The following is a 15,939-nucleotide window of genomic DNA, read 5'->3' as shown; positions in this document are numbered from 1 at the left end:
AGTCAGGCACAAATCACTGCTGCTGCAGAACAGAAACAATGTGACCCAGAGGCTCGTGTTTGCTGCAGGCCTGGATCAGGTTGGGAGCGCTGTGAGATCGGGGTTAAGTGATCTATAGTCTGTGACATCTAAAGCGACGGCCTCACGGGATTTCATAAGTGGAGAAACACCAAGGTTTTCCACCCCACACACCTTCTCCTGTAGTACCCCCACGCAGCCTCACCAACGTCGCTGCTTTTATTTTTCCATTTGTCACCGCGCTGTTTTCAACTCCCCCCATGTGTTTTCCCTCTCCCGGCTTTGGCCGTAGGTTCACCGCCCTTCTATCATTCCGTCCTCGAGCCTTCCCTCCCGTCTCCCTGGCCACTCACTCATCTGAAAGCAGGTCTTTGAGCAGTTTGTTCTTGTCTCTGAAGCAGCCCAGGGAGTGCATGCTGTCCAGAACGTCAGGATCGATGTCGTCGGCAGAGGGCAGGCTGCGGATGGTCACCTTCCTGGGAACGGGCTGCTCCGGCTCGGGCTCGTTCTTCCCTCCACTGCGAATGGGAAGAAAGGAATTTAAAAAAAGCTGTCGCCAGCAGCCATTTGTTTTGCTCCACTCTGATTAATGATGTATGAACGCACTGACATATCACTAATAATAGCTCATCAAGGCATTAAAGCTCTCATTCTGCAGATTCTGAAGATTTAATGAGCACTTCAAACAGAACCTGCAGTATTCATGTGGAGATATAAGTGTTGGCTTCTGTCATTCCCATTATAGAATGTTCACAGTCAGACTGAGTCACTGCATCAGAGGTTGAATGGGGGGGGGGGGCAACACGCTTGCCAAGCTGCAGACAATTGACTGAATCACCTTGTTAAGGACTAGAGTCTCTCCCCATCTTTCTCCGACTGTCTTTTGTCCAAACTTAGCATCTTCATTATTCCCCATATTCTGTTCCAAAAGTTCTAAAAGTGTTCCAGGTGCACGTTTGTCTGTCTGTGCACGAGTGCAGAAGCAACGAGTTTATCTTCAATATGAATGACAGAGAAATGAAGTCCATGTTTCATTTCATGTGTTGCAGGAACAGAATTCTTTATTATTTATTGGTGTACATTTAAAATAAACATCATACGTGTGATAAGCAAATTATTCTGTATTATTGTGACAAATTGTTAACAGCTACTTTACTTTTTATCTGAACTTTAATCTGGTGGACGGCAAAAGGAAGGACTAAGGAACCAGACGTGAATAAAGATAATTTTAGGTGCTGTTGTATTGTTTTTAAAATGTTATATCATGATTTTACTGTACTTGTACTTTTCCTTATAGTTATTTTGCCACTTTAACTGCACCTTAAGTTAAATCTTGGCTTTTTAAATGTGCTGATTAAATATAGATTACCATTAATCATTATTATTATATTATTATTTGAATAAAAGCTGTAAAAAAAAAATCACCCACCAACCCGCCTCTTCTCTCCTCTATTTGTGTGTCTCTCCTCTATTTTTGTTTATTAATCTATGACAATCTTTCACATCTGACTCAACCCTTCTCACATGACTCATGTTTTTTGGACAAAATCAGCTACAATGACGTGAGAAAAACATAAATTATGTGCATTGCATTTAATCTAAAAGCGACCCTGTATTATCGCGGTGTTAAGCACCAGGGACGGTGAAGATCGACCCCCTGCACATCCCTGCTTGTGTCCCTGCGTCCTGTTCATCTGACCATATGCTGCACATCCTTTTCATGCACTACCAATTTACCCTCACATCCCCGAGAGTGGAGTCATGCCCTGCTCAAATCTACTCTCATGTACGGGGCTGAAGCTCAAAGCCATTCATCATGTGCTCCCCCCAGGTCTACAACCTCTGCAGAACAACCTCCGAGTGGGTCGGTAAACAGGAAGGAAAGCCAGCTGCATACTTACATGTACCACGTGTGCTTCTGGATCTGTTCTAACTGTAAAAGATAAAAAAAGAAGGCAGGTGATTTTTTGTTTGATGATTTTTTTGATGAAAAGAAAACAAGAAAATGGTGCATTTAGGGAACATTCGAGCTTCTGCCCATGGAAGACTTGCTGCAGTTACAGATGAGCAAATGGAAAGACAATAAGACAATACAGACTGAAGGGTAGTAAATAATGAGACCTTCAAATATTAATACAGCCAACGGGAACAACTCAGCAATGGCGTGAGGTACAGGAGGGGGCAGAGAGAGCAATGATCTCACTGAGCTATGAACAGAGTACATTATCTCTGTTACACACATGTCGCTGACCCTTCCAGGCCCTCCAGTCTGGAGGGAATCCCCCTTTGTAACCCCCTCCTCATCTGGTTCCAACACAAACACACATCATGTCCGCGGCACGTTTAATGCGGCCGCTTTTTCGTCAGTGTCTTTGGAGTGATCGACGTCGAGAGAGGAGAAGGAAGACGCACGCGGGTGGCGACAGGGCACCAAAGGGAAGCAAAACTACATTACATCAGACCTGCTGTCTATCTAATAATGTCACTGAATAATTCTTGATGCACTGCAAGCTAAGTAATTGTGAAGCGCACGCTGTTTAAAAGTTTGATCGCAGAGTATTTGTCACATTCAGAGACCAGATGGGGGTTGATAATGTGCTGCTGTCTTTCCATTGTTCTCCAAAACATTCTTATTTTTCGGTAAAAGAAGACAAAATAACGGGTGAGAAGCCTGTTTCAGGCCAGAGCTTCAGTTGGCACACAGCAGTTATCACGTTTAAAGCGTGCATGTCGATATCACCCTCAAACAGCAGCATCTCTGCAGCAACAGGCAATCAGAGCTTCTCCTGGTTGGAGGTTAGACTTCCCAGTTGACTTCCCAATCTGGTCGTCTTTCACAGGGGTCAAGCTACTGACAGACGCCCCCAGACCTGCACACACAGGCCAGCGGGTCACTTATTGAAGGTCGCAAGGCAACCCAGCAATATTGCGCACAGGCTTGAAAACGCTTTGGTTTGAAATGCAGTGTCACATCAATCAGTCCTGAAAAGTGACAGTACCAATCCCAGCCGCCTTAAATCAGGGGGTGGGTGGTGGTGGTGGTGTGTGTGTGTGTGTGCGTGTGTGTGTTGGGGGGGGGGGCGCTCCTGTGAGCGACTAGAGTTGGACTTCTGGTTTGTTTTTGTTGCTACCAAGATTCGAGCGTGCACGCTATAACCCTGTCAACTGTTCATTAGGGAAATGCTGGATGAGAAAATGGACAGAACTTTTGTGCCCAACAGAGGCAAGACAGCAGCACATTCAGAAAAAAGAGGATTAGTGATTAATAATGGACAGGTTGAATTACGGATGGAGGTTTGACAGAGTTAACTTAGCTGAAATTAAAGCAGGGTGCAGTGGGTTCAGCTAAAACTGTTTAGGTATTTAATGTGAGCTCCAACACTCAGTATGACTTCAGCAGCGAGGTCACTTCATTATTGCCTGGCAGGCCGGTGAGAATCAGCTCGCTCCGGACAAGGTGGTTCTGATAGTCCATGACCAGCAGCTTCCATGTGTGCTCTGGCCAGCGGGCATGATAATCGTCACCCACCTGGGAGTGGACAGGCAGGTTCGGGCGGCCACCATCAAGGTTAAAGACAAGACCTATGTTTGGTCTACCGCCCGGCTCGTCCAGCTGCCTGAGACCAGGATCAACTTTCAGGCTTCCCTTTGGAGGAGAAATGTCCCCAAGTCAGCGCCAAAGCCCAAAGACCGGCATGACTACGTCCCTCAATCCTCAAAGGACCAAAGCCTGGGGCCTTCAATTCCCAAGCAACCTCTACCCTTTGTTTAACTGCTGCTCCTCACCTTAGTCTAAGCTCGTCTCTTGTCTTCTTATCCTTTTGTTTCGTCTTCTTAACTGCTTTATCCCTTTTGGAGTCACAGGGAGGGTACACAATGGGCAAGGATGAGTTGCCAGTTCACCGCAGGGCCTTATATGAGCATTTTTGCGTTCGATACCTTGCTCAAGGGTACCTTGGCAATACTCTGAAGGTGTTCTGGCACCATCCACTACTACCAGAGGATGCTTTGTCTGCCCTGGGCCACGAACCAAGAACCGTCTGCTTCTCAGTCTAGTTCCCAACTATCTGAGCAATCACCACCCCCAGTCTAAACTACACTACACTATATCAGCCTACTACTGCACCGCATGTACCCGCCTGTATGTCAGCAACCTAGACAGCAACTATAAGTTCATCACCTCTGTAACCTGTAACGCTGAAAGCTTCTTATCTTCCAATCCCAACTTGGAATAAATCATATAAAACCCAGTTAGATCCATCTGCACCTTCCTTCAGAAGCACCTTGATTCTCTAACCGGACTCATAGTCCATAACCTGCCGCCTCACCCAGCAATCCCATGAGTCCTACTCTGGAAGGTCATCATTGCCGCCCATGAATTCATTATTTGCTGGAGATGAACTGCTCTTCATCACAATAATCTACAGGCAATCCTCTTCATTTTCCACAAGTTGTGGGTGGGCAGGTATTTTCCTCTGTTTATTTGAATAGCGATGATTAGATGTCTGGATTGAGGTGGCTCTGCTCCTGGGACCCCCAAATAAACAGGAGATGAAGACAAAGGTTTTCTCGAGCTAAGCTCATTTAAATCTAAATATGTGCCTTCAGAATCTGTAGGGTCTTTTTTTGTGTGTGAACTTAAACACATCAGCTATGATGCAAACATCAGGTGCCGCCTGTATCAAGGTGTCAATCAGTCACTAAATAAAGCAGACAATGCATGTCTGGTCATGTGGGTGGTCACCACTAATTCCAAACAAAGCCAAAACTGTCTGACATTCTGGGAGGTTACAGCGCATCCCCAGAGCTTAATTTGAAGTCCTCATGTAGACGAGGGAAGGCAGAGAGGCAGCCTATTCTCCCCCAGTAGCTTGGCCTGTGTGTAACCCAGCGCTGGAGGCTGCTGTACTTATCTGGGGATCTCAGGGTGACCTGTTCACGTCAGGCGGAGAGAACAGAAAAATAATAGAGTACACACTGCATACCAAAGAGGCAGGGATCTTTCAAGTTCACGTGCACTGCTGCGTGCACATCTGAGAGCGCTGCAACTTACAGATGTCTTCTTTTCTAAAAACTGTTTTTCTGCCGGTAATGGTATTCCTTCTGTTTTCGTGCGCACTGCTTGTTGAAATCATTCCGACTCTGTCACGGATACCCGAGACTTTAAATTCAGCATCAGGATCTACTTTTAGGTTTGTTCACGCGCAGGTAAAATCCTGTTTACGAGCGCGCACCGTCTGCTGCGACATTATTGCAGTGCGCCGTCTCTGTGGTCTCTGGTCACCTACATTATTTACATGTCTCCTTCCATGTCGCCCCCTCCCTTCGTCCCAGCTCCGTACCCTTCACCTATCTGTCGGAAGGGGACCGGCCTCCCGATGAGTGCAGGGGGAGACAAACAGCAGCGATGCCCTGAATTTATAACCTAAACCTCAAGCCAACAGAACCAAGGATGAGGTGAGACAAACACAAAACAACAGAGGAATAAATAAACCATAAAGGCAATACTTTATGGCAACCCATTGTGGTCGATTTTCAACAGTTTTTACTTTGCCGTCCAGCCCTCTCCTTAGAGCTTTTGTTCAAGCATGCTCTGAAGCTATAAATTACATTTTCTTTGATAAAAAAGCCCTGCTCCGTCCATCTTAACTAAGATCTGCAGATGTGTTTTGCTGATTCCAGATCATTAGCAAACACCACAACTCCTGGGGTCACTGTTTATAGGAGCCGTTCCTCCCTACGAATACTCATCTATCCAAAGATACTCCATAAGTAGACACAGCTTTTAAAAGGACAAGACTTTGTTGTCAGCAACATAATCATCATCATATACTCAGGGTCAGTCTAAATGGGCATCTTCAGTCTCGCTAGACCTCATTACCGCAGCTCAACAGGCTCTCAACTGAACTGACCGTTAGTCTTTTGGATGCGTCCACTTCAATCATGCCCCGGAGAAGGTTTTGACAGTCCGGGGGGATGAAGTGAGGCATGTGGAACACTCCCAACTTCACTTTCTCCAGCAGGTTCCTAAGGTTGTCATCGTCAAATGGAAGGGCTCCCTGGAGGGGGGGCAGAAAAGTTGGAGCTGTCAAACTGAAAAACCAAACAAGCAAACAAGACAGACTAAAAGGAAATTATCCTTAGCAACGGTAAAAACTAAGCAAACTAACTAAGTAACTTGAGTTTGAAATAATTCTGCCCTCAACATTGATGTTGGATAACTAACAAAGAGCAAAAAGATGGAGCCGGGGATTTCTTAATAACGGCCCAGCGTTCTTGTTTATCTCAGTCACTTAGTATCCTCGCGTCGCATCATTCATCACAGCGAGCCGACACTTCACAGATGCGGCCATTTGATGAATGACAACCTCCGCCAGGAGAGGAGTTTGGAGAAAGACTTGAACAAGGCTTTGGAAAGAATAGAGGTATAGAAAAGAGAGTGGGGATGCTGCGTAATAGATGATGTGAGCTCAGTTTAACTGCTGAGAGAATACGCGTCTCCCACAATCAGACAAATGGTTCTCTCACAGCCACACAACTGAGCCGAAGACGGGAAGACGTTGTTCGTCGGCAGTCGAAGCGTAGCGGAGAAACTTTTGCTTTGGAGTGCATCATGTTTAGGCAACAGTGCAAACAAGCAAACACACACACACACACACACACACACACACACACACACACACACACACACACGCACACAAAAGACAGACATAGTAAGTCAAATAATCAGGCCCTGTGGCCAAAAGCTGCCCTGTCAGCAATGGTGTTTATTTTCCGCCGTCTTCATTCAGTTTGGCTGCATGAATTATTCATATCAGGAATGAGCAGGAATGACAGTACAGCTGTTGATGAAACTAAGCTCCAGGGCTGGGAACCATAATGGAGCAAGAGAATAAACCTGATTATGTATACAGCCATGTGCATGGATACAACAAAATGAATAAAGAGACGTTTCTATTTTCTGATCTTTCATTGCACGTGAACACAGGAGGCGGGGGGAGGTCAGGATTTTCAATTTGACTCCCTAAACAATAGTAATAATAACCATTTGTGTCTGAATCTCCCTCCATTTTTCCCTCCATTGACTTTCACTGGGAGCCTTTGGAGGAACCATGGTACGTGCTTTAACTAAAGGGATTATGGTCTAAATTTAGCTCCAGGGTGATTATTCTACCCCAGAAAACCCTGGAAAAGTCTCAGGAAAAAAAGGTTTGAAAATGTTGGGTTGTCCTCAGTCCTTCACATTGAAGAGACTAAAAAGGATCATAAAAAAGAAAAGAGCAGCAGCTTTGTTTTAAAGCAGCAACTTGCTTTCAGTATTTTAAGTTAGACAGGTAATATAAAATACTGTACGTCTAGATTGGTGAGTATGGGTTGGTCAAACCATAATCAGTAAGAACACAACACTCACCACCAATAGAGCAAAAAGTATGACCCCACAGCTCCAGACATCTGCTTTCCTCCCATCATACTTCTCACCCTGAGGACACATTCATAATTGTTAGTTTACTAATACTAATAAAGCATTAATAAAGGGAATATAAATCAAAACCAGTGAAAAATGACTCACCCTGATGACCTCTGGACAGGCATAGTGTGGAGATCTAAAAACAGAGAGAAAGAATTAAAATCCAGGTTCATCTGAGGTCAGAGTTGCAATGACACTGCAATAGTTTGACTACAATAGACTGCAAAGACAAAGGAGAACAATTTATGCAGACAATAATACGTTTTCCAGTCAGCACGGATCGAGAAGTTTGGACAGCCTGCGGGTGTGTGGACGTCCTCCCGTCTGCTCACTCAAGGGCATCTTCTCACAGCAGACAGCGAACAGACCCACTAATCTTTACAGCACCTGGATGCTTTGACAGTAAACCTAACGACAGGGCCGACACGTCAATACCGTATGAAGATTTATGGAGCTCCCTCGCGACGGCCACTCGACTGTTTCAGCTTTTACTACATTTGCAGCATTTTGACATCAAATTTGGTTCCCTGGAATAAAAAAGTGAGTTTACAACATGACCCTTTTTTTTAGGGACAATGAAATTTAGCAGGGCTCCAGAATCCTCCCCCTTCACTCTAAATCCAGGACAATTACCTCTAATGACAGTCTATCTGACGTCTGTAAACACGGTGCCCGTTACCTCGGCTGCCGTCTTATACTGGCCCTGGCGCCGCCGCTGCCGCTTCCTCCAACTGTCAAAATACTGGCTGATAATAAACACTGCCTCCGCGTCAATGGCGGAGTTCAAACACGAGTCTATGCAAATAACAGCGCTCCAGATAGTGAGTGTCATAGCACATTATGCAGATGAGCATGGAATCTAAATAAATAAAAGAAAAACAAGCATGGAATTTACTCTAGTTTTGCCTTTTGAGTGCCAGCATCAGGGAGGAGGTAGCAAACGGCAAAGGAGGTGAAAGTCTAGACGGCAATTTCGTCAGCATTTATTTACCAAAAACAAAAAATCAATATGTTAGCCTTCCACGATCTATCTAATAATCATATAAAGATACGAGTGTCAGATAAGAACAATCTATATGAGGATAATTATGGAAGAAGCTGTACGTGCCACTTTTTTTGACTGGAGTGAAAAATGCAGCCTTTGTTTAGAAGCAGGGGGGTGCTGAGGGCTGAGGTTATAAAGTCTTTTTTTGCTATCTGCTGAGGCTCATCACGTAAATAAAAGCAGAAATCGAATGTTTCTGTCCACCGACCAACAATTTAAATCAACTTCTTGGCATGTTCATACACGCACGAACCTTTAGGTAACTCTGGGTTTTAAAAAAATGGGGTTTCATTCACAGACTGTATGACATTTGTGTATTGCATTTTGATTTCTGACCAGCAAATCAGCTAATTCATGTATTTCAAGACTAAATTATTGTAATTCCCAGAGGGTTTTCCCTGCTTAATTAGCATGAACAGAACAGGGGAACTGGTTGGATTCTGAGGACAACACTTCGTCCATTTTGGGACAAAAATGAAGCAGTGCCGAGTTTTGAAAGAAGTGATCGTAGGAAACTAAAGGTTTGTGCGTGTACAAACATTTGGTGAAGGACCTGAGCGCTGCTGAGGAGGAGAGAAATGATGAAGTAAAAGCTGAAGTTTTTATTCATCTGGATGAACGAGTGCAAAGCTAAATTTACCACAAGATGTTCCACACGGTGAACACAAGGATGTTGCAGGGCTAAAGCATGGCTGTGGGACGGCAATAATGAGGAGATGTTGAGACAGATGTAGCTCAACCTCATGAAAATTCATCAGTAAACCAAATTTGGGCTGCTTCTCACTGCGAACAGCATAATTTACTTTCATCAGCTGAATAACTACATATGGAACAAGCACAGAGAGAGACAGAGAGAGACGAGAGAGAGACACAGAGAGAGACAGAGACAGGGACAGAGACAGGGACAGAGAGACAGGGACAGGGACAGAGAGGTGCTTGTCAAGGCCTCCTCTCATCTGCCCGTCTGTACATCTGCACATATTTATGTATGTGCTCCGAGGCTTCCTCTGCCCTACCTGGGGCAAGCCTCATCTTCACTCAGCTCCATTACCCCTGGCAAATGGAATAAATTTGTGTCAGACTGCTGCATGAGGAGGGGGGGTGGGGGTGGTGGTGGTGGTGGTGCAGATAAATGTGTTTAATTAAAAATTGTCATACTTGCACTTAGAGATGGGACAGTCAGAACACCATGAATAATCAATAGCCACACATGCACTGTGGGGCACATTTGCACGTAAGGCCACGCTGTGGCACTGTAGAATGCAGACATCCACCCACCCACCTACCCACCCACACACACACACACACACACACACAGATGGAGGGATGAAGATGAGAGTGGAATATAAACTTTTTCTGTGAAGAAGAGTGTGGGAGTCATTTATTTATGGATGCACGTTTTCCACCTGCATCCACCTCATTCAAATTATGGGGTCCGACACCCTTGTGGGCAACTATTCCAGGGCCAGGGATTATTTTATGGGTGGGATGTTGGATTAGTTCAGGTTATAAATTACAGTCCGGATTAAGCTGTATAAATGAGAAGCAACAGAATGGAGGGCAATATAAAGGTCTTATATTCAGATGGAAATGTGTGTATGTGCATGCATTTGTGTGTGTGTGTGTGTGTGTGTGTGTGTGTGTGTGTGTGTGTGTGTGTGTGTTCCTCTAAAAAAAGTGGTCATCTTGGGTGGCGGAATGACCCAATCGTGCACGTCCAGATTGCAATGCACAATACTCTCTGTTGGCCTAATCTTTTACTGATGAGTCATGAGAGCTTAGGCTGGACGTATTATGCAACAGTTAGCCTTATGCGCGCGCATGTGGTTGTGTGTGTATGTGTGTGAGAGAGCAAGAGAGAGAGTGACAGAGAGAAACAACCACCGATGGGACAAAGGGTCTGGGAGGTGAGGGATGAGCTAAGACTTGCCACACTCTAGGCCCGTGTGTGATGGTGGACTCACATTAGCAAGTGTGTGTGTGTGTGTGTGTGTGTGTGTGTGTTATTTCAACTGCGGCAGATTTGGAAGTTTACCGGTAATCTGCTGGGATGAGGTCAGAGTCGGGGGTCAGGTGCCAGAGAGCCTTCTCTCTCCCTCTCTCTCTCTCTCTCTCACACACTCAGATTTGGGTTTGTGCACAAGCAAAGTGCAAACGAATCGGGAACGCGGTCCACATTTGATTTCAAAACGGATTTCACCAAGTTTATGAACCTTACATGCACATATTGGCATATATGACCTCACTAATCACTACATTTTAATGCAAGCACTCCCGCAGCATGAACACAATCCCTCCGCTGACTTTGAAAGTGACTTTTCCCACAGCCAAATTCATTGCTGCCATTACAGGATTGATGGGCCCCGCGTGGTCGTGACTGCCAGATCGTAAAACCCCCAGTCCGATAGGAGATGACGGAGGGTGGTAATGCATGGTCCTGGCTCTGCTCACAGCCAGAAAGCACTTTAACAGACACCAGCCATCTCCCGTCTGGAGATCAACACCGCCCGATAACAGACCTTCCTTCTGCTCTAACACAGCGGCAACTCCAAAAAGCTGTGTAGAACCGGGTTTTACATCATAGCATCACATTTCTTTGTGACAACATTAAATCATAAAAAAAAAAAGGCTGAGGACGCAGGGTTCACATACCCGCAGCTCGTTTCCAGCAGACTGTCTCCGACCTGAAGGGAGGCCATGCCGAAGTCTGCTATCCTGATGTTGTTCTTTTCGTCTAGTAACAGGTTCTCGGGCTTCAGATCTCTGTGGCTGAAAAACAGTGAGACAAAAAAGAAATGCGAAAATGAAATATCATCCCGGGTCAGACTGTATCAACAAGAGGAAAATGGGAACCGCGTTATTAGCGAGCATCCACCTCCACCCTGGAACACACAGCTCTCTCCGGGCGCCCTGTCCTGTAACAAGGGTCTATCCTGCAGGTAGGAGGTGTGACAGCCCCCTGCTGGGTCCCCTACTTCTTCTCTTCCCCTTCCCTCGCTCCTCTCCACCTATTTTCCTGTCATCCACCAGAACAGGCTAACCAAGGGGTGTCAAGTGGCACCATTCTCAGAGGAGGTGCTCATTAGCTGCCATTCATTCACCACTGAGCTCAGTAAGGGGGGGGGGCATCTGGCAGATAGCAGCTACGTCCTCTAAAAGGACCATCGAGATGAAGGGCCTTATTTCAGATCACGTGTTCTGCTGCTCCGCTGTCGGGGGTTAATATCCTGCATTTAACATCCCTCTCTCATCTCAAGGTTGCTGGTTAGATTGCTGTGCTCCTGTGCCGTCTCCCAACATCCATGCTAGCACATCGTATGAATCCATCTCTTTTTTCCACCTTCCTGCCAGTGCTCGGTTACCTCCTCCTCTGTTTTTTGCGATCGGGGCAGCATGACTGCAGGAAGCCAAAGGGCTGTCAGGATGTCATGAAGCAGACTTTTATCTTCTCTTTATACTAATGATAGAGAGGCGAGATGCCTTTGAAGAGCACCTTATCACAACGGACGTTTAACCTCAGATGACATCAGCTGCTGTACAACGCGTTTCCTGTCCTGAGGGATTGGTGTCAGCTGGTCTGTTATCGCTGACAGCCTCTCTGATCTTTGTTCTAATTGAAATAAAACACGGATAGCATCTAAAACAGTTCTCCCCCGGCTAAAACCTTTGTCGGTTCACACAAGCCTCATTTGGCAGCGACGTCAGTTTAGCCTGAGAGTCGGCCTTTTAACTAAAGCTGTCAAAAGCTCGGTTCCTCCCGGCCGACGCCGCACGCTTAACGCGTTCCGATCAGCGTGGGTGATTAAGTGAAGGGTGAAAAATGTTTGCCCTAACAACAAAATGTTTTAGACAGCTGCACTGGAGACAGAGGTTCATTTGTATCCGTCTCACTGCAGGGATCAGAAGTCTGGGCCTGAAGGTGGCTAAATTATTTGGTATGACATCATCAACAAAAGCAGAAGGGCAGGGTTCGTTAAGCTTAGAGTTCAAAATCTTTTCACCCATGACGACAAGATCAAGAATTTCACTCCTGATTGGAAATGTGCATCAGAGCCATAAATCTTTAACTACTCTTGAGTCGTGATGCAAACACACACACACACACACACACACACACTGTATTGTTATGTCCATAAATATGAAACCGACACTGTGCAATCGTAGCCCCATCAAAGGTAAAACAAAAACAGCCAAGCCTCCTGAGGCCAATGCACAACGCAGCGTTTATCCTCGACAGCGAGTGGATAGATTACACACGGATGCTTTACTGGTTGTCAGGACCCCGGCGTCCATAATAGGACATTAAATTGCTGCTCTGACACATTAGACTGCACTTTGCTACTGTAATCTTGCTCACACAGCAGGTCTTATAGCAGAGGGATCGCCACGTTGCCCTCATATGTCACATGGATGCTGTTAGACGACTGCGACAGATGCAACGAGCCTCGGTGTAAATGTGATCTGAAGGCACCGGGAGCTTGAAGGCAGGTGTTAACGCTGCCCTTTTTAATGGAATATTACATATTTCATGAGTGTGTCACTTTCACACAATGGCAGGCATAAAAATATACATATTAGTGCTCTGCTGGACGTGTGATAGAACAAAGGCCCGCAGGAGATACAAATAACATCAACAACTGCTATTTAAAGCCCCTTCGCCATTATGTTAGCCTATATTTGTCACTGCTGTGCAGTTGCGTCTTGAGCTGTGGGTCAGGCTGCACATAAATTTGGATATTTCTCTTTTGCAAAGATTAAACCAAATCCATGATAGATCGTCCCAAACTGTTATTGCAGTTTCCAGAGGGAACACAACTAATGTCCTGCAACTACGAAGAAGAAACAAAAATGGCTGCCAGAGTCAAACAGCAAGAATGAAAACTGTTGATATATGTTGCAGCAAAGGCGGTCTTACTGATGGCGTGCAGCCGCGCCTCTGAAGACGCTGCTCAGTGTAATTTACGGGGCGCATCTGCTTCTGCATGCTGTCTGAGCAACTTTTACAGCCCAGTGGGGCTGTTGGACACGAGTCTGGCAACAGCTGCTGTAATCTAGCGCCGGGCTCCTAATTGGTTGTGATTATTGGCGTGTAGCATGTTGATATCATACGTAGACGATCTTTGTCTCGGGGCTCACATTTCTCCAATATTACATCTTTCTAATGACAAACATTACTGCGGCCATCCCAAAGAAAAAACCCCAAAACTGTTCCCCTGGAACTCACATGGCTTATTATGGTCTCTTGTTAGATGCATCATCCTAATTAATTAACCACAATACTTTATGTTAATGCTAATGCTTTAAATAGATGCTTTTGACATGTTAAGTCTGGAAAATAGCACAATTGTGTGTGTGTGGGTGTGTGCGTGTGTAAGTGCATCCTGGTACCATTATGAGCTGGAGAGGTTTGTGAGGGTAAAACAGACCCATCTATCCTCTGAAGTCTTTCTGATTTTCACTTTAAAAAAATCTCTCCAATTAATCAGATTCCAGCTCAATAAAAGTGCTTCAGGCTCATTTGTGATCGCAGTAGATAGAGAAGGCATCTTACTGCCAACTTATTCTGTGTGTTTAATTGTAATGTTTCCACCCGTTTCATCGTTGGAATCTAACAAATCAAGTGTGTTTTTGCATTTTGGAGATTCAAAATCTGCAAATATATTTTGAAAGACTATCTTTATACTATCCAAGACAAATCCTTACAAGGATTTTTGCATTTCCTTGGCTTCTAGTTGGAACTCTCAAAGTTTCTTTCTTCCGATTAGGTTATGAACATAATCCATGTTCATCCTACAAAGACACACACTGCTCCAGTTATGAGAGCGTCACGCAGCCGTAGCATCCAAAAACAATGCTCGGGCAAAAATGCGGTAACAAGGATGACTGAATCTGTCATAAATAAACAGTTTACTGTGTTGATCCAAATCTCTGTGTAACCCAGAGATTGCTCCTAATCCAGGGTTGATTAATGACGGATTACTGTAGCAAAAGGAAGAATAAAAGACTGGCTCTCATTGGAGTTTGCCAGTAATCCTAAAAAAGTACAGGAGAATTAACATCGTAAAATGATCGCACATGTTTATCACCTCCAACAGATGAAGTGATGGCAGGACGATATAAATACGGGTTTTTCCGCGGGGCGGGAATCACCAAAAAGTGGACAATCAGGCTGACGGGAGCTCTGCCGGTACAACAGATGAAACCAGAAGAAAAAGCCAGAGCAGAAGGAGCAGACATTTTTCAACAAACCTTAAGGATGATGTGTGTTTCTTTCATAATCGTTATGCTAATCAGCAGCTGCTGGTGCTAATTGTCCTGTCAGATACCAATAAATTGCTACAGACATACATCAGCAAAATGAAAAGGAAATGCAGAGAGATGTTTGTTTTCAGTGACATCACGGCACCGTCGGGGCCGTGCGCGTGTACGATGATGCATAGTTGTCGCAGGCGAAGCCACACTGACTTCAACACGAGTGTTTCTACACAGCAGATATGCATTTCGCTTAAGGTCAAAGCTAGAAGCACATGGGGGAGGCCACTGTTAAAACGCCTGCTCAGGTAGACATGGAGGAAATAACCTCGTCCTTGACAAGGACTCAATCCTGCGTGTGGACCCTCCCACTTCCCTGTGTGTGACTCATACACTTGCAGATCCACGCGGCGGAACAACCATCGGAGACAGAGGAAAGTGCTCGGATATACATAAACCCTTATCACGTGCTCACACGCCGACTTTCATTCAATGACTGTTATGTTCCCGAGTGTGTTTCATCTCCCGCTCTTTCCCATCATTGCCTCATCTCCTGTGTCAGTTCTCCCTGTGTGATCCGCTCTGTCCCTCTCTGCTCCTCCACAGGAAAATACAATAAAATCAGCTGAAATCAGAGCATGATCTGAATCAGACGTGGGAAACAATGAGTCACAGGCGCTCTCCGCGTCCTTTCATTCATATTCACATTTAAATCCGGAGAGATGTGTGGGCGCGGAGTGTAGGCGGAGGGAGGAACAACGTAAGAGGTGGGAAACAGGCGCTGAGCAGGAGAAAGAGGGGATGGGGGCTATTTAGCTCTGTGTGCATGGTAGGATGCAGAAAAGGCAGCACTCTTAATGGCATTTGTAGGTCCCCGGCCCAGATAAGGAGAAAAGGAAAGGAATGATTGCAGAAATGCTTTTATGTGGGGAGATGTGCTGGGATCTCATTAGGAGGAACAGTGGGAAAAGGCTGCACCTGTCAGTCTGTTTGCCCCTAATTAAAGTGGGGTGGAAGATGATGAGCGTGTGCACCGGCACAAAAAAAACTGTCCTCCTCATGGCACTTTCACCAAGCTTCATTTTCCAGGAATGTTCGTGGAGGGACTGGAGGAGCCACGACAGAGCAAGGTTTGTTTAAATCATTTGCACAAAAG

The 15,939-nt window shown here is 45.4% G+C and overlaps 1 protein-coding gene across 5 annotated transcripts in view; it reads right to left on the bottom strand.

Annotated features, from left to right (window-relative positions):
- Positions 1–15,939, bottom strand: part of brsk2a (BR serine/threonine kinase 2a) — a 118,784-nt gene that overhangs the window by 16,231 nt on the left and 86,614 nt on the right. For all 5 annotated transcript variants that reach the window (XM_029841686.1, XM_029841687.1, XM_029841689.1 and 2 more), the window contains exons 5-10: positions 11,184–11,300; positions 7,589–7,622; positions 7,430–7,498; positions 5,931–6,077; positions 1,920–1,951; positions 372–536 (exon numbers count right to left, since the gene is read on the bottom strand). In XM_029841686.1, the coding sequence (XP_029697546.1) occupies positions 372–536; positions 1,920–1,951; positions 5,931–6,077; positions 7,430–7,498; positions 7,589–7,622; positions 11,184–11,300 (564 nt within the window). The remainder of the gene's footprint in view (positions 1–371; positions 537–1,919; positions 1,952–5,930; positions 6,078–7,429; positions 7,499–7,588; positions 7,623–11,183; positions 11,301–15,939) is intronic.

The sequence above is a fragment of the Takifugu rubripes genome, chromosome 9, assembly GCF_901000725.2.
Source record: "Takifugu rubripes chromosome 9, fTakRub1.2, whole genome shotgun sequence".
NCBI classification, from domain to species: Eukaryota; Metazoa; Chordata; class Actinopteri; order Tetraodontiformes; family Tetraodontidae; genus Takifugu; species Takifugu rubripes.
This window is presented reverse-complemented; position numbering and strand designations above follow the sequence as displayed.